The following is a 26,831-nucleotide window of genomic DNA, read 5'->3' as shown; positions in this document are numbered from 1 at the left end:
GGTGTCCTCCTTGCATAAACTGGTTTGCACCGGTCCAGTGACCCCCGGTCCCTGTTCTGGTGCAAAACTGGACAGTTGAAAGGGTAGTTGCCACTCCCCTGTCCATCACCACCCCTGGGGTGGTGCCCAGAGCTCCTCCATGTGGCCACTTCATTCTGCCATCTTGAATCCAAGGTGGGCAGAGGCCTCTGGGAGCATCTGATTGGCCAGGTCAGGCAGGTGACGTCACATCCCCCTCCTGATAGGTGGTCACCCTGCTAGGTGACCAATTCCCCTTTTAGGGCTATATAGGGTCTCCCTCTTGGGTGGGTCCTCAGATTCGATGTGCAAGATTCCAGCAGTACTCCTCTGCAACGTTTACTTTGACTTCTGGCCACTGGAACCTCAACTAGACTTCACAGGAAACTACAATCTGCAGCTCCAGTGATGACTTCACTCTGCAACTTTGTTTCTCCTGCTCCTTCCAGCAACTGCAGCATTTTCCCGGCTATGCATCCTCTGAGGGTGGCAAGTCTTCAGTCTGCACCTAGAAGCAAGAAGGAATCTCCGTTGGAGTGAAGGAGTCACTCCCTGCATCCACAGGCACCAACTGCAACAACGGCCGGCCGCATGGGTCCTCTCTTCTGCAACTCTGCATGGATCCTGCAACACAGGTGGTGGTCTTGAGTGGTCCCCTCAGTCTCCTCTACCAGCTGTCCAACTTTGGAGGTGGTGAGTATTTGCCTTTCCTTGCAGGACAGTGCCCCTGAGCACCACACTTTTGCAGCTACCAAGGTTTGTTGGCTCTTCTTCTAAGGGACCTTCAGGCTCCGTGTAGCCCGGCCTCTAGCACTCTTCTCTGCAACGTGAAGTCTCCTGCCTGCTGCTCCAGCGACGTGGGACTTCTTTCCAGGTGTGCTGAGTGGGCCTCACTGCGACTTCTGTGCCTGCTACCTGTGAGTTGCCTGCGGGGACTGCATCCTAGACTTCTGCCTCTCCTCACTGCTGAGGGTCGCCTGGGACTCTCCTCCTTGGGTTGAGTTCCCTCGGACCTTCCTGGTCCACAGCAGCTCTGTAACTCTTGCCTTTGGCAAGGTTTGCCACACCGCTGATGGAATGGACTGCATCTCTACAGATTCCACTTACCTGGGTGGGGGTCTACCTTTCACATTCTATTCTTTTAGTATATGGTTTGGTCTCCCCCTAGGGTCTCTCTGTTGGTTACTGTCATTTCACTGTTTTCTATTGCTTTCTATGCCCATTCCTGATTACCAAGGTGTATATAATAGTGTATTTACCCACCTGTAGTAGAGTATTGCCTATGCAGTATTTTAGTGTTTGTTTTACTATAATAAAGTACCTTTATTTCTGTAACACTGTGTGGTTCTTTCATGTCTGTGAGTGCTGTGTCTACAGTGGTATTGCATAAGCTTTGCATGTCTACTAGATAAGTCTTGGCTGCTCATCCACAGCTATCTATAGAGAGCCTGGCTTCCTAGACACTGACTACACCTCACTAATAGGGGATACCTGGACCTCGTATAGGTGATAACACTATAGGTGATTACCACACACCAGGCCAGATTCATACAGAGTGCTGGGGACTCTAAGGAAAGTGCTTGGCTGGTGGGTCCCCAGGGAGCTGACGCCAGTCTTTTTACGTATTGTCAGGTGATTTGGAGGGTAATAGATGCTGATCTTGTTCGGACTCCTTGTGTCCAAGTAGGACTTTGCAAAGGGGTGGAAGAATGCAGAGGTCCAGTACTGGGAGGGGTGGGCAAAGGGTATGGATTTCTGTATGGGCCTGGAGAGCCCAGTATATCAGGCAGAGGGAGGACCTTGTAAATATTTCAAATCTAGAAGGACTTGGTGAAACATCGAGGGATTTAAATCGTACCGTGTTCATCAAGGCCCTGGTCTATAGACAATGAGTTGCGCTCCTTCGAGGTCATACCAAGTTGGAATGTAGAGGGGGGTATTTACTGGCTTCCTAGACTACTGATTTTTAAAGTGGTACACAGGCTATGGCAGTCTCAGTTACTGAGGTACAGGTGCAGTGCTCACAGTGGAACTGTGGTGTGATGATGATAACCTGTTTGCATTATTTGTATGTTTTGCGCCAGGCTTGGCTCTTGTTTGGTCTAAAATTCTAATAAGAAGTTATATAATAAAAATAATAACTTTCCCCTAAATCGAGTTAGAAAATGCCTATATATGAATAAGTACTACATCAAAGATCAGTAATGTTATAATCCGTGAAGAGCACAACGATTCCAATCATCACACTGAATGTACAGTAAACAAAAAAATTGTTTCATTATTTACACACCCTGCAAAGTGATATCACATTCATTCAGGAAAAGTGTCTACCCGTTTCAGAAGCCCAGAAACACAAGACAATGGGTAGGAACTGTAATGAGCAGCCACTGAACAATACATGCAAAACGGAATCCCTCTGAGATGCACAGCTGCTCCAAATAATGTGGCGTTGCTATTTTAATGACCAAAAGACTCACAAAATACCCAAGACACGTACTTTTAGTGACGGGCAAGTGTTTTTTGTCTAAGTAAAAACTCTGGATAAAATATTGATAGTTTGCTCAATCTGTGCCCCAGATAAAAACAATCAATGTTTCAGATCAAAAATCTCTAGATTTTAGTCGTAGTCCAGTAATTATTGTGGGAGACTGGAATCTTGTGCCAGAACCAACCTTTGATAGATCTGGACGCATACCGAGGCTAAAAGAGGGCTACTCAGAGACTTCATATGAGATCATTATTTACTAGATATGTAGCACTTGTTGTATACCACTGATAAGGAATATATATCTTTCACTCTTGACCCCATGGCACACTTTCATGATTGGACTATTTTCTAGTTCTAGCAAATCTTTCACAGTAAGATACTGAAGGGAGACCTGGTGATGTTGGGATTGGATTTAGGCCAGTTTGCACCCTCACTTGGAATATGGCACTTAAAGAACTCCCAAAGAGGAGAATGACGAGTCAACAATGTCAATAAAAACTTTTTTGTGCCACTGCAAGGGTCATATAGAGAGGCCTCCTTATGAGGAACACGATCATAGCTAAATGCCAGCTCATTAAGGAAAAGGCAAACCTAGAAGGAAAGATCAAAGCTTTGAATAATCAATATGTAAGCAACCCTTGCCTGACAAATAAATACCTGCTACAGGTGCCCAAGACTAGACTTAACTTCTTTTTCACTAAAACAAGAACAGCACAGACTCCTGGCAGCCCAACTACATCAGAGAGATTCACAACTGACTATAGAAGCCATGATGGATGACCAAAGCCAAATCCTTAGGACCTCATCGACATAGCCAAGAAGTCTGCCTCATGCTATGATTCAGTATCCAACTAGGATCATGGAGATAGACAAAGACAGGTACCTAAGACTATTACAATTGCCAACCCTATCCGGTGAAACAAGGGCTTTCCTTAATGGAGAAATAAAGGAGGATGAGATTGCAGATGACATCTTATACCTTTCAATGTGCAAGTCACTGGAGGAAGATGTATACCTCATAGAATTCTATAAGATAAGTAAATCCATAATAAGACCCATAATATACCTGTTGGTTCAAAGAGGTGGAAACTACACTTGATAGGGTCAAAATCTATTATGGCGACTTTCAACCTCATCTCCAAAGATGGAAAAGACTCTATATAAAACACCAGTTATCATATGCTTAATTAATGCGTTTAGTTAAATATTGGAAAAGATTGTAGCAACAAGGCTTGAAAGAGTAATACACATGTACTACAGGTGTGATTTGGCTTCTGGAGATCGAGGAATCACTTACGAACACTGCTCACTTTCTGCAGTGCAGTAAAGACTACCCAACTGAAGTACTTGGCATCTCATTAGATGCAGAAAAGGTGTTTGACATGTTTTTTTAGGGTAATGGAGAGAGCTTGCTCAGACATTGACTTTATAAATGAAGTACAATTGTTATACCACTCTCCAACAGCAGATATCAACAGTGGTGGTATCCTGGCCAGAGCAATAAAGATCACTGAGCTACATGTCAAGAGTGCCCCGTCACCACTTTTATTCCTTCTGGCGTCACAAGCACTCTCAGAAGCAATTAGGCAGTCTCATGCAGGGCAGAGAATAGAGACAGAAGCAGGACAAGTTAAAGCATTTTTATATGTGGATGACATCTAGCTTACCCTGACCAATCCGAACACCTCTTTCCCTTTTATGTCCATTATACAAGCATTCTCGATTTATTAGATACAAGATTTACTGGAGTAAGCACAAGACCCTACCTGTGTCGTATGCTCCGACTAAAGGTAACATACATGTTTTTGATATGTGATGGATGCGAAGAGACACACGTGCCTAGGGATGTGCATCAGTAAAGGATTAAATCAAAGGGTAGCACATATTACCCTTAATAGCACATACCAAATTAGATTATAGATAGGAAGGAGAAACTCTCTGACCTCTCTCTGAGTGAGGACTGAGCTATAACTAGAGGACCTAGCTATAATTGAAGAGTTCACCTATCTAGGCAGTACTATAAAAATGATAAAGAGGCAGGCAGTGACATCAAGAGCAGACTTAATACGGCCAGGCATGCCTTCAGGATGCTGAACATTATGTGGAGGTGATCTCAGTAAAGCACCAACATCAAGCTGAGAATTTATCAAAGTTGCATTCTGTCCAGACTTTCTACAATACCACCATCAGCGGCATTCCCGTTGGTGAGAGTCATAGTTAATTTTTCATCCAAGCTATGCCATATACCAGGAGAAAGATCGGTCTGAAGAACATGCTTACTACAATTGTAAGTACAATAATCAAGACACTAGATTACCAGAAGGGTTTTGGGAAGTGGAATCACTCCATATCCAACTAATGAAGTTAAGGAATATACCTGCTCAATGCCCATACATTATCCAGCACACTGCTACTGCATGAGAGGCTGCAGTCAAAAGAGTGCTTAGGTGGCCCCCATTCTCCACATCTTTAGAGATCTGGTAGTTGCAATTGTTTAGAAACATCAGTAGAGTTACAATGATTGCCTGCTGGTGAGCTGCCATACGCAGCATGACCTATACCCGGAGGAAGAGTTTCTCTCATTTGCAGAGGCACAGCTTCAATTTGGGGTGGGACCGGGACTGTTTTACCAGTGAGCAAAACTGCTATAGAGAGCTGGCTAGGGTTCCCTAAAACACCTAACACATCTGTGACACTACATGTGATACTCTAAATGGGACACTGTTTCTATATCATGTCACACCATTTAATGAGGACAGAGAATCCGACTCAAGTTATGACAGACATGAGAATTATTTAGAATTACAATTAACTGATAGAGAATGGGACCCTGCTTGTGCACAAGTTCATGAGGTATTGAGCAATAGCAAGTTAAAACTGATACATTAAAATTTTTCACATCACAGTTACTTGACTCCTTCAAAATTGCATGGGATCTATCCTGATAGGTCTCGAGCATGTTCACAATGTGGAAAGTGAGGGGGCGAATTTCTCCATATGACATGAACTTATAGTACTAGCGGACAGTGTTGACCAAGGTAAAAACAATAACGAGTGTGCATACTGACATGACTATCAAGCACTGCCTCTTAAAGGCTGTCCCTAGACCCAGGAAATTAGGGATTAGGTATAGATTATTTTTCTGGGCCACGTGTTAGCTAAAGGTCAAATAGATATTCTAGGAAAGTGCCCCTTTTGGCATGGTTAGCCCCCACTTTTTGCCTCATATTGACGCTGACTTGACTGAGAATGTGCAGGAATTCTGCTAACCAGGCCCCAGCAACAGTGTTCTTTCCCAAAACTGTACCATTGGTTCTACAATTGGCACACCCCTGGTCCACAGTTAACCCCCTTGTAAAAGGTACCCCTGGGACCAAGGGCTCTGTGGCCAGTCAAGGTCCCCATGGGCTGCAGCATGTATTATGCCTCCCTAGGGAACCCCTCACCCAGCACATGCACACTGCCTTTGCAGCTTGTGTATGTTGGTGGGGAGAAAAAGGCAAAGTCGACATGGCACCCCTTGCAGGGTACCCTGCCCGCAAACCACTGCCTGTGGCATAGATAAGTCACCCCTCTAGCAGGCCTTACAGCTCTAAGGCAGGGTGCACCATACTAGAGGTGAGGGCATAGCTGCATGAGCTATATACCCCTCCAGTATCTAAGTCCATTCTTAGACATTATAAATGCAGTGTGACCATATAAAGTACATGGGCTGGGAGTTTGTCATCACGAACTCCACACCTCCATGATGGCTCCACTGAAGTCTGGAAAATTTGATATCAAACGTTTCAGCACAACAAACCCACACTGATGCCAGTATTGGATTTATTGAAAAATTCACCCAGAGGGCATCTTATAGATGCCCCCTGAATTTTAGCCAAACCTCTAGTGCCGGACTGAACAGTCTGTGCCAGCCTGCCACTTTCAGATGAGTTTCTGACCACATGGGGTGAGAACCTTTGTGCTCTCTGTGGCGATAAACAAAGCCAGCACTGAGTGGAGGTGCTTCCCACCTCCCCCTGCAGAACAAGGAACACCTGGTGATGAGCCTCAAAGGCTCAGACCTCTTGTTACAGTGTCCCAGGGCACTCCAGCTAGTGGAGATGCCCGCCCCCCAGACAAAGTCCCACTTTTGGCAGCATGTCCAGCGGGAACATTAGGGAAAAGAGGGAGGAGTGACCACTCCAGCTGGGAGCTGAAGTGACAACTCCATGCAGAATCCACCATCTTGGTTTGGAGGACAGGGACCAATATGCTTAGGAATGTGCCCCCCTCCCCAAAGGGAGTGGGGACAGGAAGGGTGTCGCCACTCTCAGGGACATTAGCCATTGGCTACTGCCCTCTGACCCCTATAACGCCCCTAGGATTTAAGGGCTTCCCTGAACCTAGGTCATCAGATTCCTGGTGACCTCAAGAAGACGACAAGAAGAAAGAAGAAGGACTGCTAAGCTGACCCCCAGCAGAGAAGACTGAAGACACCAACTGACTTGGCCCCAGCCCCACAGGCCTGTCTCCAATTTCTGAGGCCCTGCTACAAAAAGACAACGCATCGTGCAGGACCAGCAACCTCTTAGAGCCTCAAGAGGACTGCCTGCACACCACAGCAGCCCTGTCCAGAAAGAAACTCTAACAAAGGACTCCAGATCCGCTCCGGATCTACGACCTGCCCACTCTGCACCTGATGCCCACGGCCCTAACTCAGTAGAGCTGGTACCCAAGCGATTCTGACCTACTGTCTACCCTGGGTTGACACCTCCTGTCCAACACGATGGCCCCTGCAGCCTAAATCCGGAGGACCCCCCTGACTGAGAGAGAGCCGGACAAAGATTCCAGACGCCAAAAGGTGCCAATCCACCTGCAGCCCCCTATCCTTGTGGAATCCGATCTCCGGTGCAGCAACTCTCTGCAGGCGACCCCATCCTCGTCCAGCCTGTGGTTTTCCTAAACCGATCTCCTCGGCCCAGCCTGTAGCCTACTTGTAACCCCGCAGGGTCCTCCTATTCGAAAGCACTGGGAGCCTGATGCTGAGTTTGCACCGTCCACTAGGCCCTCGCTGTGCTGCTGAGGGGGCGTGTTTGGTGCTGGCCTGTGGCCCCCCCCGGTCCTCACCTAACTGCCCACGTTTGCCCTCCAAAAGACGCAGATACTTACCTGCAAGCAAGCCTGATTCCGAGTGCCCCCAATTACACTGTCAACTTTTAAAACAGATATTTGCTATTTATTATAACCGTATACCTTGCCAAATTGAAACAATGTGGTGTTGATACATATGCTTGCTAGTCACTTGCAAATATACTTAGCTGCAAACTGAATCTTGTGGTTCTAGAAATAAAGTAACAAAATATATTTTTGCTATATAAAAATAATTGGTCTGAAGTTAGTCATTGAGTGTGTGTTTCCTTTATTACCTGTATGTGTACAACAAATGCTTTGCACTACTCTCTGATAAGCCTAACTGCTCGACCACACTACCACACAAGAGAGAATTAGTATTATCTACGTTAGCCTCAGTTAAGCCTCTGGGGAGCCCGTGGACTCTGTGCACACTATATCTCATTTTGATATAGTATATACAGAGCCTGCTTCCTACAGCTATCCATTGGCTTGTGACTCAAGGTCTCATGGTGGCTTCTTGGAAGAAAGGCTTCCTGGAGTAATCGGCTGCGTAGGAAATTAGGACGAAAACAGTTAAGGACAGGTGACACATTGGTACATGATCTAGAGATATAGTCCAAAAAATGATGTGTGCACAATAGGGAGAGGAACCGAGATGCAAAGGAAAAACAGGGGCCCCAAGACGTTTTTTCTGATGTCTGAGTGATAGTTGAGGGAATGTTGATACAGGCTGATGTAAGATATATGATGGGACAAGCTATGCAATAACTGAAATGGATCGTTTGATGTATTTTGCCCCTATCGAGACTGTTCGACTTGTGATATGGAAGTTGCAAAATTAAAATATTTTTCTTTTGTTGATTTCAAAATATAAGAATAAATATTTTTTTTAAACATATGCTGGCATTCTGCCAACCACCCCCAAAAGCACCACCAATGAAGACAAAGCACAAGCATCTCCCTTCATTTGAAAGCAGGGATCTCAAAATGCTACACAAAAAGGCAATGGAACCAGTCCCAAAACAAGATAAAAATGTAGGCTTTTACTCCAGATTCTTTAGCATAAAAAGTGAACATACATCAAAAGACTGGAGACCCATTCTCGGCTTGAGACAATAGAATGCTTTCCTTATTAAGCAATCATTCGGAATGGTAACCTTACAAGAAGTATTATAACTCTGGATGCAGAACGAGTATTTTGCATAACTAGATCGATGAGTTGTGCAGTTTCACATGCCTATACATATCAAACAGTGCAAATATCTAAGGTTTGAGGCAATCCTTGGCTTTTTCAGTTTATGTTCAGTTCCCTTTGGAGGCAAATCAGCACTCAGAATTTTTTCGAAGTGCATGGCACTAGTTGCATCCAATTGTGAAAGTTTGTCATCAGGTATACATATATCTAGACGGCTGGTTAATAAAACGTTCCTTGATACAGTCGATGAAACGATTAGTCAAAACTTGAAACTTGTGCCAAACTCTTCAAAGACTTAGGTCTCACCTTAAACAGAAACAATTCATCCATACATCCAGCTTTGAGGATTGATTCAAGCATGTGAATCTATGATAGATACTAATACCTGATATCTGGGTACAGGTTTTAGGGCCTGATTTATGTTTTGGCGAAGGGAATACTCTGTTACAAACGTGACAGATATTCCATCTGCCTTTTTACGATCTCCATAGACTATCATGGAATCGTAATAAGGGTGATGGGATATCTGTCACGTTTGTGGCGGAGTATTCCCCTCGCCAAGACCTAAATCAGGCCCTTAGTGTTTTTTCTTATGACGGGTAAAAGGTCAACATAAGAGGAGTTTCTTGGTTTTAATTCGAACCGAGCTTGCATACGCTCTCGTTTGGAAACTATATAGTTTTCTGCGAGATTGTTATAGGTTACAAGAGTAACTTTTTCTTTGAGGGGGAATTTGTGATTCTATGTGTTTCTTTTCAGAAAATTGTGGAGCGTGCTTTGCCTGCACCAACTCACAATACAGTCTGTTGAACAATCTTAATCATGCATATCCTGCTGGTGAATTTCGGACCAGATTTAAGAAAAGTGGTGCATCATTACATGAAGCGCCACTTTTGTTGCGCCCCATTGCGCCCCCTTAACACCAGCATGTGTGTGCCATACTGATTAATGATACAGCGAGCCATGGTGCACGTTAGGATCAATAGCGTCACAATTTCTGATGCTATTGTGGTACTTTGCAGGATTAGCGGCAAAAATGTTGGCGCTAATCCTGCATAGGAAATAGAGGACCATTATAAACAATGGTGTGCCTCAATTTAGCGCCTGCATAATCTTGATCAACCCAGTACTAAACTAGACAAAACATGTATTTCGAAGGGCGTCCAAGGCCTCCCTTCTCGTAATTTCAATGACATTAGGATAAACTAAATCTGTATATCTTTACCAAAGTTCGAATATGTTTGTTGTGATTGATGGTGTCTAGTCAGTGAGGGCAGATTTTCAGAGACGATTAGGAGACCAATCACTTTACAATTTGGTTGAACTGTGCCATGTCCTAATTGTATCTAATTCGTCCCTGTCGGTCTCCAATCTCCTTCTCTTCCAAGTACTACTTCTGGACATTTCCTGGAGCTGAATTCAAGTTAAATAGGGTGATGAAGGCCCGGCGTGGTAGATATGATGACTAACTTGGGATTTGCAGGGATCCCAGTGTAGCATTACATGTAATGCGATATCAGGTTCTTTGGTTGACTCAAAGTACTGGACATAGTCTGCCCACAGTGAATGAACGTGCAAAAATATGTGTCTTGTTAGGGACGCAAGCACACAACGAGTGGATGAGTTATGGAGTGCAGGAGGGAGCAGAAGCCTGGTTTCACTATACAGGAAGAGGGTGAGAAGTGTGTCAGGGGAAGACACATGAGGATTCAGAAAGAATCAGAACTTGAGGGGTGGGCGGAAAGTACATAGTGGGGGCTACCGAGTCAGGAGCAGGAGGTCCCATGCCAGGAACCTGCCTCTCGTACACAGTGCACTGTGCTGGCCCACCCTCCCCTCTCCTGGTGCTCGGGTCGGGGGGGGGTATTGTTACTCCAGTGCGTAGAGGTTGTGTGAGGGTGCAAAAGTAATACAGGTTTCAGAACGCTTGCTTTCTACACATTGGAACTGTTGAAAATCAATAAAGGCGTTGAGTATTGTTTTAAGAACTTTGGGCCAGATGTAGAAAGGCTTTAACGTATCGCAAACAGCGGCGCAAAACCCACATCACGATGCCCGTTCCCATTTTGCGAGTTATTTAAAAGCAGTCACAGACATGGAGGTCTGCTGTCTCCAGCAGGCCACCATCCCTGTGAGTGCTGCGACTTGCAAGGGGGTTGCAAATTGCGACCCACCTCATTAATATTAATGAGGTGGGCCTTTGCGACCCCCTTGCGACTCGCAGATGGTGTCAGGGACACCATCCTGCATCCGGCATTGCGACTCGCAATTTGCGAGTCGCAATGCCGGATTTTCCTACATCTGGCCCTACGTTTCATCACATTTCACATTAATTCGAAACCATTTATACACATTTTACCGTTGTTACCAAAAGATTTTTTTAAGTTATTACCGAAGTCGTTAGTTTTTTTCCTGCTGAAATTACTCCTTTGCTAGCTATTTGCTCGTAATGGTCGTCCTAGAGTTTGATACAGTGACACCTTTCCCTACCCCTCTGTGCTAATTAGTGGCTTTGCTTTCTTTGCTGCAGATATAAATGAGTGTCTCACAGCTGACGTCTGCGGCCCCAACGGAGAGTGTCTGAACAGCAACGGGTCCTACTTCTGCCTTTGTGCGACCGGCTATTCAAATGCAGCTGGAGGAGTGAGCTGCGAAGGTGAGGACCTCATGAGGGAGGGAAAGATGTGGGCATGACAAAGGGGTAGATGAGTAGTACCTGCCACCGCTGGTTTGCCCTTAGTTATCTCTGGTCTTCGGGCCATGATGTAAGCGACAGGAACTAAGGAAACAGAGAGCTGTTCACAGAAAGGAAACAGAGCTGCAGGCGCGCTGTTTACAGAAGGGTAACTGAGCTATAAGAGTGCTACCCACAAGAAGAAAGCAGGGCTGTAAGAACACTGTTTACAGAAAGGAAGCAATGCTGTAAGAGAGATGTTTACAGAACAGAAACAAGACCGGACTGTAAGAGCGATGTTTACAGAAATGAAGCTGTATGAGCGCTGTAAAAGAAACAGAAAGGAACAAGCATTTGCAATGCAATGTGTCTCGCGTTTGCTCGCGTTGGAGCTTTTAGCGTTGTAAAGTCCTAAATGGACTTTTCTTCCCACATACATTGAAAATGAAAAGTAATACAGTTTTACATAAGCGAGCAGAGTTAAAGTGCCACGTTATCAGCATGAGGGTGAAGGATCACACAAAAGGAAACAGAAGTTCGCTAGCAGTCAAACGTATCAGCAGTTATGCAATTATCCATGTAACAGGGTCAATGTCATGCAAAGCGCTCGACTACTGCCCAGCGAGATCGCCCTGCTTAGGAAATATAAAGAAAAAGTAGTCCAGAAGCTATGCGGAAAACATGGAGCCTCGTATGTTTTCAGTAGTTTACCGGTGCGCTCGAAGATGGCGAAACACCGGAAAAGGGATGACGTATGCATGCCTTTCACAAATGAATTCAATTGTTTTTTTAACAGGCAAGCCCACAAACCAACCTAACTGATGCGCATGTGGTAGGTGGGGTTAAAAGCCCACAGGGAGATTACAGCAAGCTAGAGTGCTTATGCGCTCGACCCTAAAAAGGACTGTAAGAATGCTGTTCATCGGCAGGAAGCAGGGCTCTAGGTGTGCTGCCTTACAGAAGGGACACAGCTGTAAGAGTGATGTTCAAAGGAAGGAAGCAGGGCTGTAAGAACAGTTTATCCAGGCAGGAAGAAAACAAGAGCACCATTTACAGAGCAGTTACAAGGGAGGGCTGTAGGAGTGATATTTAGAGAAAGGAAACAAGGGAGGGCTGTAGAGCACTGTTTACAGGAAGGAAGCAAGGCTGTAAAAGCACAATAAAGGAAGCAAAGCTGTTAACAGAAAGGAACCATGGCTGTAAGAGCGCTGTTCACAGGAAGGAAACAGGACTGTAAGAGCACTGATTACATAAAAGAAGCAAGGTGGTAGGAGTGCTGTAAAGGAAGCAATGCTGTTCACACAAAGAAAACAGAACTGTAAGTGCGCTGCTTACAGAAGGGTAACCGAGCTGTAAGAATGCTTTTCACAGTAAGGAAGCAGGGCAGTAAGATCACTGTTTACAGAACGGAAATAAGGCTGTAAGAGTGCTGTTTACAGAAAGGAACCATGGCAGGACTGTAAGAGCAATGGTTACAGGAAAGAAGCAGGGCTGTAGGAGCACTGTAAAGGAAACAGCGCTGTTTACAGAAAGGAAACAGGGCTGTAAGAGTGCTGTTCACAGGAAGGAAGCAGGACTGTGAGTGTGCTGTTTTAAAGAAAGGAAGCAGAGCTGTAAGAGTCCTGTTCATAGAAAGGAAGAAGTGCTGTAAGAATGTTGTTTACAGAAAGGAAGCAAATCTATAAGAGCACTCTTTACAGAAGGGAATCAAGGGAGGGCTGTAGAGCGCTGTTTACAGAAGGGCAGCAATGCTGTAAAGGAAGCAACTCTGTACACAGAAAGGAAACAGGGCTGTAAGAGTGCTGTTCACAGGAAAGAAGCAGGGCTGTAAGAGTACTGTTCACAGGAAGAAAGCAAGGCAGTAAGAGTGCTGTTTCCAGAATGGAAACAGGACAGTAAGAGCACTTTTTACAGAACAGAAACAGTGTTGCTAGAGTGCTGTTTACAGTACGAAAGCAGGGCTGTACGAGCGCTGTTTACAGAAAGGAAACATTGGTGTAAGAGACCTGTTTCTTTTCTGTAGTTTGCAATCCCATGCCTTCTCATAGCCATCATGCAGCAGATAGGAGGCTGTCAAGAACCTAAAGCTGAGTGAGATGGTCCTCACTACTGGAAGTCACAAGATGTATGATGCAACTTCCACTATATAGACGTTCTGTGAACGCCCATGGGGAGAGAGGAGGCAAAGAGGGGGGATGGGAGGAAAGAAAGTATAAAATTGTGAAAGATGGAATGGGTAGAAGAAAGAAGGAAACAAACAAGGAGGAGGGCAAATAAGGAAGAAGAAGTAAACGAGTAGTTAAAGTTGGAAAATGGAATGATGAGAAGAAGAGGGTGATACACGAATGCCAGACAGGATAAAGACGAAGGAAGAAAAAGAGGAAGAAAAGAGAGTGAGGAAATAACACAATGATGGTGGCTGGAGGGAGCAAGAAACAGGCTGGCAGGGAGAGAGGGTGAGAGGAATTGAGGTATGAGGGAAAAACAGAGAGACAGAATATTTATGGTAATTGTGGTAGAAGGTTTTCTCATTGTAAAGGTTCCACAGAGTGCTCTAGTTACACATATTAGAGACATGCACCTTTGTCTCTCTTCTGTATTTTTCTGATGCCCCCTTGGGAATATGTCAGATCTGTAATTCCAAGCACTATCTCATCTTAGAAACCCTTGTTGTTTTTGTAAGCAAAATTCTTGGATTTCATATTGATGGAGTGGCTGAGAAAGCCAGGGTCTGTCAGTGCCATTCAGCAGCACTGAGGCCATAAATATCTTACCAATCTGCAAAAATGCTAAAAGAAAACGTAATTTCTCCAGTATAGATTCTTCCATTGAATCTTCCCTGTCGTCACTGTGGGAATCCCACATTAATTATAATCAGCAGTACTAACCAAAATCTCATACAGTAGATCCTAAATAGGTGACATTGTAAGCCAATTCACATCATTTTAGAAAGAACCAAACTATAGCCAATCAGAGAACAGCTCTCATACCATCTCTTCAAACCAGGACTGGCACACCTCAGATTTTCTACTGCACGTTGTGTGGAGCGAGTCTCCCTCAGCTTTGCTCAGTTCTAGTAAGAAATCTGTTATTATTAACCTTTATATGAACTTTCCTGCCTTCTGAGAGAAGATCTCTGTGTCTGTTGTTTACTAACTGAAATCATCATGTCAGAAGACTCTCAAAAAGGTTTATTTACACCATGTAGGTCCTCAGGCTTTTTTCTGAAGACCCTCATAAGGAGTGCCTGTATTGCCTTCATCAGTGTTCACATCGTCCACTTGGATGACATCGACTACTACTGTTTCATCATCATCAAGATTGATATTATTAACAACGGCTGTTTCCTCGATGAAGCCATCAACTTTCAGTCCTTCAATGACTGGCTTTTCTCCATTGATGATATTGTCGACGAATATTTCAGAAATGAAACCATCTACACCACCACTGTCTACGAGGGAACCTGTTGCGTCTGCTCTGTCAACAGAAACAGAATTTTAGTCGCCGCAAAGACAGCAGTCGACGACATCAACAATGGTGCTGTTGATGGGCCCGTCAACGTGACCAACTAACTTTGCATTAAGACTAGACCAGAAGTCCCCAAGAAAGGTGTCTCCCTTACCACCAGTTTGCTTTTTGTAATTGGCAGGAGGAGGATGATGGTCCATTCGGTGTCACACGTAGTCCTTCCCAACTTCACGTAAAGTGTCAGGACACCTTATGTTGCACCAGATTAATTTCCTCCAACACCGCCCTGCGATTAATTCTCCAACACATGACATTGGAGGTTTTCTTCTTCTTGATCAAGCGGCTAAATGATTTGATTTACCATTACCAGTTCAACAGACAGAATATTTGTTATGTGACTTTAAAGAAACGGCCAGGAAGTCAGTGAAATCTCTCCCAATAATACATTACATGTGGACAGAAGGTCTCAAAGAAATTAAAACCCCTGAAACTGTGGTGGCAGTGATCCCACGATTAGATACAAAATTCAGAACTCCAGAGAATTTGTCAGCATGTTTAACCATCCACCCTAAGGCAGATTCTGTGGTTATGCAGCCTGCTAAAAGATGCTCCAAGAATCCTACCACACCATGCTCAGCTCCTCCTGACAAGGAAGGAAAAAAATTGGATAACATAGGAAAATGTTTCTCTGCCATGGCCACCCTGACCATAAGAGCATCTAATGCCTTATCAATTTTGTTTTGATATGATTGGCAAATGTGTTCAGACCTAGGAGCATTCATTCTTTCCCTGCCAGAAAACAAACAAAAGAAGTCGAGGCTATTCTCCAAGAGGGAGAGAAAATGTCTTTAGAGATCATTGACACCACAATGGATGTTGCTTTTTGTAATTGGCAGATATGGAGGAGGAGGAGGATGGTCCATTCGGTGTCACACGTAGTCCTTCCCAACTTCACATAAAATGTCAGGACACATTATGTAGCACCAGATTAATTTCGTCCAACACCCCCCTGTGATTAATTTTCCAACACATGACATTGGAGGTTTTCTTCTTCTTGATCAAGCGGCTAAATGATTTGATTTACCATTACCAGTTCAACAAAGAGAATATTTTTTATGTGACTTTAAAGAAACGGCCAGGAAGTCAGTGAAATCTCTCCCAATAATAGATTACATGTGGACAGAAGGTCTCAAAGAAATTGAAAAAACCCTGAAACTGTGGTGGCAGTGATCCCACGATTAGATACAAAATTCAGAACTCCAGAGAATTTGTCAGCGTGTTTAACCAGCCGCCCTAAGGCAGATTCTGTGGTTATGCAGCCTGCTAAAAGATGCTCCAAGAATCCTACCACACCATGCTCAGCTCCTGCTGACAAGGAAGGGAAAAAATTGGATAACATAGTAAAATGTTTCTCTGCCATGGCCACCCTGACCATAAGAGCATCTAATGCCTTATCAATTGTGTTTTGATATGATTGGCAAATGTGTTCAGACCTATGAGCATTCATTCTTTCCCTGCCAGAAAACAAACAAAAGAAGTCGAGGCTATTACCCAAAAGGGAGAGAAAACGTCTTTAGAGATCATTGACACCACAATGGATGTGGCCTTGAAGAGGTTCAGACTAATAGGCGGAGCTACTTTCCTAAAATGTCAAAGCTAGCTAAAAGCAACCTTGTTTGGTCCAGAGTTACAAGCAAAGACTGTAGACATGCCTTATGGTGTAGAGGCCCTTTTTGAATTAAAACTGACACAGAGACAGCAAGGTCATTGGGGGTGCTTCAAGAGCAGAGATTTCAGCCAATTTGTGGAGTGAGAGGGAGAAATCAGTAATTGTTCAGAGGTGGCTTTCAGCCCAACAGGTTTCAGCTGTACACTCAGTCACAACAAGGATATCAGCAACAGTTTTCACAACAGTATAGACCGCAACCGGGGTGGCTTATTCTAAGCAGGCTCCCAGACGAAAGCTATCTGGTGCTGGAAAAGCACGTCTCTTCTTGGCGACAATGACATCAACATCGCTCACCTCTTTGCCTCCAGCACCAGTGAAAGGAGGCAGACGCCTTTCAAACTTTTACAAAAATTGGAGTTCTGTCTCAGTGGATCGTTGGGTGCTAGACATAACCCAGCACTGACACAATTTAGAGTTTACTCAAAAGTCTCCTTGGAGACAACCTCATAAAAGTGTACATCAAAATATCTTTCTCTTAAAGGAGGAAATTCACGCACTTATTACCAAAGGTGCCATAGAAAAAGTTCTTATCCTCAGCAAAACAAGGGACTTTACTCCAATTTTTTCCTACTAAAGAAAAGATCAGGGAAATGGAGGCAAGCAATGGATTTGAGATATCTCAATAAGTACCTAAAAAAACAGACATTAAGAATGGTCAACCTGCACAATATACTACAACTACTAGATCCAAAGGATTACAGTACACCCCTGGATCTCCAGGTTGTGTACATATTCCCACTCACGTCAAACACAGGCGGTATCTCAAGGTTCGACGAGTTCCAATGTCACTACCATTTCAAAGTTCTAAAATCAGCTCCAAGAACATTTGTGAAATGCATGGCTTTGGTTGTGGCATACTTAAGAATAAATGGGCACCAGATATCCTCATAAATGGACGGTTGGCTCATAAAATGACCAGCATATGCAGAGGCAACTCGTTCAACAAAAGTATGTCTTCAAATTATCAATGATTTAGGACTAAGGATCAACAAAGAGAAATCCTCGATCATTAAGCAGAAAAATTACATTTGTAGGAGCAATTTTAGACACAAAGGTGTGAAAAGATTTTCCTACGAACGGAAGAATTACAAAAATAATAGTGTTGGCTATGGTTCTAGTAAGAAAAAAGTATTTTAGTGAGACAATACAAGTCGTTCCTGGGAATGTTGTTATCATGTATACCTCTAAATCCCATTTGTCGCCTGCTCATGAGATCACTGCAGGAACAGACTGACAAACATTGGAAGCAGACAACAGGATCGTGCTACAGTGTCCTCAAATCAACACCGTAAATTAAATCAGCCATGATATGGTGGATAAAGAAGCACAATCTGTTGTTGGGCCTAAGATTATTAAACAAACAACCTCATTATGTCATGACAACAGACTCATCAATGAAAGGATAGGGAGCTTATCTTCAAGACCTCAGTAGCGGTAATGTTGGAACTCTGTGCTTTCCTTCCAAGAATAAAGAGCTCTTAAGTTGTGGTTTGTACAGACAATACAACCACCATGCTTTAGCTAAGCAAACAGGGAGGAACAAAACCCCACCTTCTTACCCAGGAAACCCTAAATAAATTGGGAATTGGGTCTTAAAAAAACGAATATCTTTCAAAGTAGAACATGTGCTCCACATGCACAATCAATGGGCTGGTGATTTGAGAAGATCATCAAAACAATGTTACAAATGGTAACCATCTCAAAGGCACCTAAACATAATCTTTTGCACTTCGGGAAAGACAGCCCAAAAATGCTTGAAAATGTCAACTACAAGCAAGCATGTTTTCACACAATGCCCCATGGGGGAATGTCTTCCAATTCATGTGGAGGGAAATATTTGCTGACGCATTTCCCTTTCTGCCTCTAATTCCTCGGACTCTCAATAAAATGAAATGAAAAGGGAGCCATGTCGCACTATCCTGCTGGCCGCTGCTTGGCCAAGACAGTTTTGGTTTGTAGAACTGCTCCTCATTTCTGAACAGCCACACATTCCATTCAAAGCTGTGAAGAATGCTCCTACAGACGTCTTGTCTTTTTCGTAAAAAATTGGAGGATTTCTGTAACCACCCAACTCTAAAACAGTTCAAGTGTTCTCGAGCATTTAAGTCTGGTGGATCTGAGCTATAAAAATGGTAACACTTTTAGCTCCACTACCATCGTCTGAAGGATGGATTGGGGAGGAAGAGTTAGCTTTGGATGAAACTCATCAGTCTGTGATCAAGTAACAGATCAAAATCAAGTCCAGGGCGATTCTACCCTCAGAACCACAAAGTTATATCCTCCCTATCTCTTACCTACCTATAGGATACAGAACAACATCATTGTCTCATAAAGTTTATGCAGTTAAGTCAGGGAGTGCTGCAGTAATAAGCAGAGAAGCTTTTGTCAAAGATTGTAAATGGTAGGGAAACTGTGAATCAAGTGTGCCCCTCCTTTCACTTCACTCACCTCTTCACTCAGTGCATGGCCGTCATTGATCACAGAGAATCAGAGTATCAAAGAATGGCACACTTAACAGGGGGCTGGTTTTCAGAATGTCAAACACTCCAGAGGTGGAGAAAGCTCAACATCATCATTTTCAATCTACTCATTTAGGTTTTCTGGAGTTACTGGCAGAAACCAGGATTCTCATTATTGGATCTCTACATGCTTGAATCATCCCTGTCATGGAGCTCGGATTTTGAACTGTACCATTCAAGCCAGCTAAAATTCTCAGTGTGATACACAAAGATTCCATAGAAATGGTATCCAAATCGCAGTGAAATGGAGGATTCTAATATTGTTTCTTCTTCATCAAAAAGAAGTCAGGCAAATGGAGGCTGATTTGAGATCTATGGCAATTAAACAAATTCCTCACAAAACAATCATTTTACACGGTGGTCGTGGAAGAGATTATTCAATTTCTGATAGAAGGAGAGTATATAACAATTTAGAACTGTTTGATGCAGATTTTCACATCTCATTCGCCGAAACACTGAAATTATCAACGATTTGAGGTCGCTGGTTACCATTACCAATTCAATGTCCTCCATTTTCGGTCTAAAATCAGCCTGTTGAATATTTTAAAATGTGTGGCCCCATTGGTTTTATTTTCAAACATTATTTAGGTTCCACGGGTTCATATTGCACAATAACATCAACATACAACAAAAACCTGGGTTTGATCAAAAACAGTACGAAAGCTTAATGTGTCATTGTTACAGTGGGTCAATTCTAGCATTAGTGATTAGGTGGGAGGAATAAGAAATGTGTGAAATCCCCCTGAGCCTGTGCAGATACAGTGTAAGCTGTGTGTTACTGGTCCACAGGGCATGCCAGGAAAGGGGGTCAGGTGCCAGCTGCATTTCCTCATCTGATGTTACTAAATCAGGAGACGTGGACATTCCACCCAATCCCGAGCATTGTAAGTAAAGAGGTCTACTCAGAGCCCCTCCCCCCGTATCGCTGACCTATCTTCATGTAAGAGCGGAATGGGGCCCTAGTCTTCTCGAATTTAGATGGAGTGTCACATATTAGTGCTGTTAGCTATTTGTTTGCTTGGTTTGACCACATTTTGGACCACCAAACATGAATCTGAGGGATTGAAGCCTGTTTCCATAATTGAGATAGGGTTTGACAAGCTGCTAAGAGCAGATGAGTTTTGAGTTTGCTAGATGGGGTGGTCCACGAGTATTCAGAGATGTCTCCAGGGGCTCCTATAATAGATAATGGGATCCATTGGGAGTTTTGCCTTAGTAATCGCTTCTACTACTTGTAGGATCTGCTCCCAAATGTTGCGAGCTAAAGGGCATGTCCACCATGTGTATCAGGTTCCCTCTCTCCCCACATCCCCGCCAACAGAGTTCCTGTCTGCCCATGATTGCTTTTAACTTGACTGGTGTAAAGTACCACCTAGTTAATAGTTTGTAAGCATTTTCTTTATGCTGCACATATGAATATTTTGCTGCTCTGGTCCAAATCCTTTCCCATGTTTCATCAGTTGTTTCATGGCCAAGGTCGCTGGTGTACTCTATGGTATAAGTGAGGAGGTACGACAGGTGATCGATTCAGTGTGGAGTATTTTTTCTTTCTTTTTTTGTAAAACAGCTGTTTGAACTGAGTCTTTTCCCTTGGGAAATTGGTCTTAGCCTCCTCCGCCCTTATCCAGTACAATGTTTGGGTTAATCTACATGCAAAGTTAGGTTGGGGCTGCAATTTTTCCCTAAAAGTGGGCCTGTCAGAAAGTGTCCCATCTAATTAGAAGTCTCCCAATCATGGCAGAATCCATTCTTCCCAGAGCAAGAAGGCAGGGTCTAGTTGTCTGGGTAGGAACGTAGGGTTATGGGTTAGCAGAGTCATGGGAGATGGCAAAGAGGTCAGCCCCTGGTTGTGGATCACCACTTCCTAGTGGACAAGGAGGAACGCGATGGAGCGCAGTACTGTAGTCACGTTTGGTCTATGCTTACGTGGACGGCACATAATGTACACTAACGGGGTCATAAGGTAGTGCTGTTCCACAGGTACGCTGAGTGGTGCATGGGGAGCTCTATTCCAATCCAGGACTGGGCACAATTGTGCTGCCTGTATGTAAGCCACAAGGTAAGGTATCCCCTGAAGCCCTGCTACTGGTTTCTTAAACATTGTGTGTTTTGAGACTCATATAATTTTGTTCCCCTATACAAAAGTTAGGAACTTCTGTTGGATGTGTGTGTAAGGTCAGGAGTGAGCTTCGAAGGAAGTCGAGGTAGGAATTCATCCTTACACTGGCGACCCTTCCAAGCTATGATATTTCAAACTCCCACCAACTATACAAATCTTTGAATAGTACGTCCAACAGAGGCAGAATGTTAGCCTCGTAAGCACGGTCAATGTCATTTGTTATATTAATTCCCAGGCACCAGAGTGAATGCTAGCTCCAGCAGAAGCGTTGCCTCTGCAGGATCGATCTGAAAAGCCTTTGTGGAACTGAAATCCCAATGGCCGTGAATTTGGCATGGTTTATCTTGAATCCTGAGACCCAGCTCACAAACCAGTTCAGGAATAGATGTATAAAGGTCAGTCAAAAACCAGAGCACATCATCAGTGAACAAGGCCATTTTATAGTTGTTTTGGCCATCCTGAGTCCCTCTATTGCGTGATTGGCCTTTAGTTTTTGATTTAGGAGTTCCGTCATGAGGGTAAAAACGAGTGGGGACAGAGGACAGTCCTTACTGCTCTTACTGGTAGCTTGATATGCTAGTTACAGTTAATGAATATTAACAAAGGTTCCATGATGGCGAACAAAAGGTTACCTACTTTTAACATCAGATCTCCATTATGAATATCTTGAGTAAATTCATAAACAGCCTTCTTCTATTCCCTCTGGAGCCAACAGAGTGGAAACTATTGTGGAAGTCACGACTTTAGCGTATTAAACAAGGTGTGCTTTTCCACCCATGGGTGACACGGGAGAACTTGGTTCAAAGCACCAGTGATGAATGTGAAAGTAAGGTTATTGTAGCCTGCAAAACACTATTCAATGTGTAATTGAGATAGAAGCATTGCTCTCGAAGACTTACAATCCCATGAAAGGAGGAAACAGTCACAACCCGTATTTCGTTATTCACATTGACATTCACACTGTACGAAGAAGAATGAATACTTTTAAGTTGAAAGTATTTATTACTACAGGAATAATCTATTTCTCAGTACATCTAAAACAGCTACCCAGAATATTATAAAAACAGCAAGAAGGCACATTATAAATAACGAGAATTACATTTAATTTTTCTAGCTTGTTTTAAAATGTTATCTAAAACCTAACACCCTAATGCCTACCTCTATGTGTTATGGTAGGAGAGCATGTAAGGCAGAGGAACTTGCAGTCTAGTTTTTTTTAAGAAGACACACTGCACACCTTGTTGATAGCAAAAGCTGTCTTGATCAGCGGAGGTTTCAACCACGATTGCAGCGACAATCAGTCATTCTTCTTCCAGGACTCAGCTTTATCAGCCTCGGGCTGGGAGAAGGTGAGACCGTCTGCGGCAGAATCTCAGGCGGTAATCTTGGGGGTTTACGTCAGAACAGAGGTCTGGTTTTGCTTCTTTCATTGTCCTGCCTAAATGAATTAACGCATCAACTGGCACTGTGTTGCATTCTAGAAGTGGAGTGCTCCTTTGGTGCCTCTTGGTCACAGTGCAGGTTTACCTGTGGGAGTGGGCATGCCAGTGAAAGAGCAGGCAGATAGTGATGTCTGTGACAATGTGGTGCCCTATGGTAGAGTAAGCTCCAAATGTACATTCTGTGCTACTGGAAAACCAGAAAGGAGCCCTGTAAGAAGTTGATGACCCAGGCCCCACAAAATTCTTTTGACAAGCCTGACTGGACAGAGTTATTTCTATCTGTTTAGAACGTGTTTCAGGATCTAAATCTATGCATAAATACTCATCTCCCAATTCCTAGTTTTCTCGCAATTCTGTGAAATTTGCGCGGGGAAGCCCCACCGAAATTATAAAAATAAACTGTGTGAGTTGGTACGCAAGCCCTCATTTACGATTTCAAAACTTATACTGGCCTGGCAAGTATGTATCCCAGTTACTATTGGCAATTCTGGGTGCACAATTACTGATGCTGCGGTCCCATCACCTGTAAGCGAGCCCACAGAATTGTAAAATATAATGAAGACTCCTATGGTGAAAAAATGTAATAGTAGGTCAGTAACTTTTATTTGTCTCATAGTCCTGTCTTCTCTCTCTCTTCCGTTTGTTTCTGTATTCCTACTCACGCCCCATTGTTGGGTCCCATCTTTCCCACAGATGTTGATGAATGCTCAGATGAATCCAGTTGTACTGGGGGCCAGTGCCTAAATTCGGAAGGATCCTACAGATGCATATGTGACAGTGGATTCCGGCACTCCGCAGAGACCCTTCATTGTGTAGGTAAGAACAGGTGCCCATCATGGAACGATGGCTGGAGCCACGTGCTATTGCACCTGCCTGACATGTATGTATGCACATCCAGATTGGCATACATGTGCCACATATGTTAAGCTTGACATATTTACTGACATGTAAGGATTCCACTTTTCCATATTTGTACACACTGCTCGCAAGCATACAGTACGCATACACCTCTGCCTTTCATACGTCTACTCACATAATAAAACTGCCTTATGTAGCACTTCATACCAATGTTTATTTATGCACTGTAAACAGTAGATGTTACTTTCACCTACTTTAACCCTACTCAATTCGCGAACGTTAGAAAGATGAAAGTTGGAGTTGGCCTTGATGGGTTTTATAATTGTGACCTGCAGGGCACAGCAGATGTTAGTGGTGAGCGTTCAGTTCACTGAGTGGTCTTCCATGCTGTCTACCGATGCTGTTGCACGCAGTAGAAAACTCAGTGGGGAATGACTCCTGTGGGATATTGTCAGCAAGGCCAATTTTGAAAAAGAAAAATATACATTGTAGTGTTGGAGAATTGAGACCTTTCATATATTGTCATTTTTGTGAAAAAATAAGCGAAAGATTCAGACTCTCGACTTTTGTGCTGACTGGAACCAGTGTTAAAAAGTAGATCCCTAAAACCTGGGGAATGTGGTGCCACTTACAGGAGTGGAATTGGAAAAAAATACTCCTGCAACCAGTAAATTGGGAGTCACTGTGTGGCAGAAGAAAGGGGTCGGAGTCACAAAGGGCACCGCTTGAAAAGCAGCCTGGCATTCAATTTACACGTTTATTTATTTTTAAAAACTCAGTTGCAAAGAAATTTGCAAGAAGGACATATATGACAGTAAATCTGTTCTATATTATTTAATTGGTCACAAAGAGGCTGGATTTTAATGTATTTTACAGGGTTAAGTCATCTGCAGAGATCATTGTTTTCTCCGAAACTCAGACGGGATTATAAAAGTGGTAAAATAACTCTAGTGGTTAACACGGTTCTGGGAGAGTTCTTTGTTTTGTCCAGTTACAGGTTTGACTTACAAAGTAGCATAGAGGGTTGATGTGCCTGCTGCTAAGTACATCGTGTAGCATGCAGATCACATATTTATTTTTTATTTAGATAGGTAAGTGAGCTACAGCTTTTGACACTGAGATCATTTTGTTACTTCCAGTTCATAAAATGCAAGTCTTCTTATAAAGCATAGTCCTCTATTTATGAGCATCAAGGAACTCTATGCAAACAGTTAGTCGTGGGTTTAAATCCTTATTGTATTTTTCCTCAATCTGTTGAAATTTTAGGTTGCAAAGAATGGTTCTTTGGGAAGTAATAAGTACGGACAACTGCAATCACTGTGTTATGTTTTGTATCCTGACTTTGTGTTTCTCCCGGCCGTTCACACTGAACATATAATGTATACGAGTATGGATTAAATGTAATTGCTACACCATATATATTATCACCCTCATTGTCTTATGTAACATTTCCTGTATATTGATTTACACATGTTTAATTTTGTGTGCCTCTGTGAGTGATGTAAAGAGCTCTGACACCTTACACTGGGACGAGCAGCGCTATAAAAGAATGAAATAAAATAATAGGTGCCATTTACATCAATATTTGTATAATCACTTATACAAATAGATAAATCTTGCATTCTTACAGTGCAAGCACCTCTCTTACTTAGGGATCTGAACAAAGTTAAAAACCTGCCTCCAAATATTCCTAGTTTCTCTTCAGTACTTGTGAAGTGATACAGTGCTCTGCAACTTTGTTTTCTTCCATTGCTTTGGCGTCGTGGTGGAAGGCTGCAGATAGCTGTCATCCAGTATTATGCTCAAACAGATGGATGGCTGGTAACCCTTTAAATCAGCCCTCTGTTTGTGCCGGTCCGGAAGTGTAAATAGGAAATCCCCCTCGCTGCCTGCAGATTGCCGCTCTGAGGGAATGCATACAACGTGCAGGCGCTGTTGAAAGTGTCCTGGTGTTGGAAATGACACCAGGACAAATTTAGCATGATTCCCTGGGTCGACCAGAACCCAGATCCAGCCACGATCTTCCTAATGTCCTGTACTCCTTGTGGTAGGGGTTTGTCGGATGAATAAGGGCTGGTGGAACCAATTCTTCTCTTCTAGGGGATCCTCATAAATAGTCATAGGCACTAACTATTCCATCCTACGTACGTGAACCCCGGAGAGCGCGCACGCACACACACACCTATATATATATTCAAACAAGGGTTGTCCTCTAAGAAAGCTTAGTCCCAACATGATGTATTAGGGGATATGGCAAAGCCAGAAACTTACAATGAATTCTTTTGAAATGTTCATTATTCCTGGCCTTATGTTTTCATTAATCTCTGGACACATATTTCTGGGTTCATCCCTTCATCAGCAGAGAAATGTAGTCTGTAGTGTTTCGCCTCAGTAGGTGCAGCCAGTGCTGAAAGCGTTCCAGATATCTCCTCCCTTGTTCAAAGACCAAGTGCTTGGCTGCTCAGCTGGTTTTTATTGCAGACACCTGATTACTCTGTTAAATACCAGTTCTGCCCCAGCAGGCCTCTAAGGTGAGTTGAAAAGTGCTTTCTGTAAAGGTAGTCCTTCACATTTTATAATATTTTCCCAAGTGGGTTGCTGGAGCCAAGCGAAATAATAAAAACAGAGTTAATCCAAAGCTGTAGAATAATCCTCCAGCAAGAATTAACATTAATATACAAATTGGCACCTGAAACACATTAGTATGCCATCCACCTCTTTGTCCTTTCTTCTTCAGCCAATGGGTGGATGTAGAAGGCCCTCGTGAAGTACAGGCCTCTTCAAAGTTTTAAAGGCATTTTCAGCGAGGTACAAAGAAAGATAAACAGCAAGAACAAAATTGGCCATCTCCTTATCAGCTAAAAAAGAGACAGGTAAGGGATAGGTGGCACTTTGCTCATTGTCGGTTACCAGATGTATGTGATGTAACTGGAGGCATACAGAACCATCTGGTGCCCCAACATCAATCTTTTTTTTTTGTGCCCTTCTATGCGGACCTGGAGCTACACTCTATTGGATGTCTGACAGAAAAGCCTTCTTTTGTGCAGCGCAAGGGATGTCTCCTCCCAAAAATCTGGTTTTATACCCTGCCACTACTTTCATGGACAAATGTCAATTTCAGACCATCATAAAGTCTGTCATTTGTGTTCAGGGCCTAAGTATGACTCTAAGTCATGCAATATGTGCAGCCTGATGCACACCAAAGC

General features: G+C 43.4%; 1 protein-coding gene across 5 annotated transcripts in view; it reads left to right on the top strand.

The window, feature by feature from the left end:
- Positions 1–26,831, top strand: part of LTBP2 (latent transforming growth factor beta binding protein 2) — a 1,514,902-nt gene that overhangs the window by 1,131,211 nt on the left and 356,860 nt on the right. For all 5 annotated transcript variants that reach the window (XM_069208495.1, XM_069208492.1, XM_069208494.1 and 2 more), the window contains 2 exons: positions 11,347–11,472; positions 23,461–23,583. In XM_069208495.1, coding sequence (XP_069064596.1) covers positions 11,347–11,472; positions 23,461–23,583 — 249 coding nt within the window. The remainder of the gene's footprint in view (positions 1–11,346; positions 11,473–23,460; positions 23,584–26,831) is intronic.

Source organism: Pleurodeles waltl, chromosome 9 (genome assembly GCF_031143425.1).
Source record: "Pleurodeles waltl isolate 20211129_DDA chromosome 9, aPleWal1.hap1.20221129, whole genome shotgun sequence".
In the NCBI taxonomy this organism is placed as follows: domain Eukaryota; kingdom Metazoa; phylum Chordata; class Amphibia; order Caudata; family Salamandridae; genus Pleurodeles; species Pleurodeles waltl.
The sequence above is the reverse complement of the archived record's forward strand: the minus strand, read 5'-3'. Positions and strand labels throughout refer to the sequence as shown.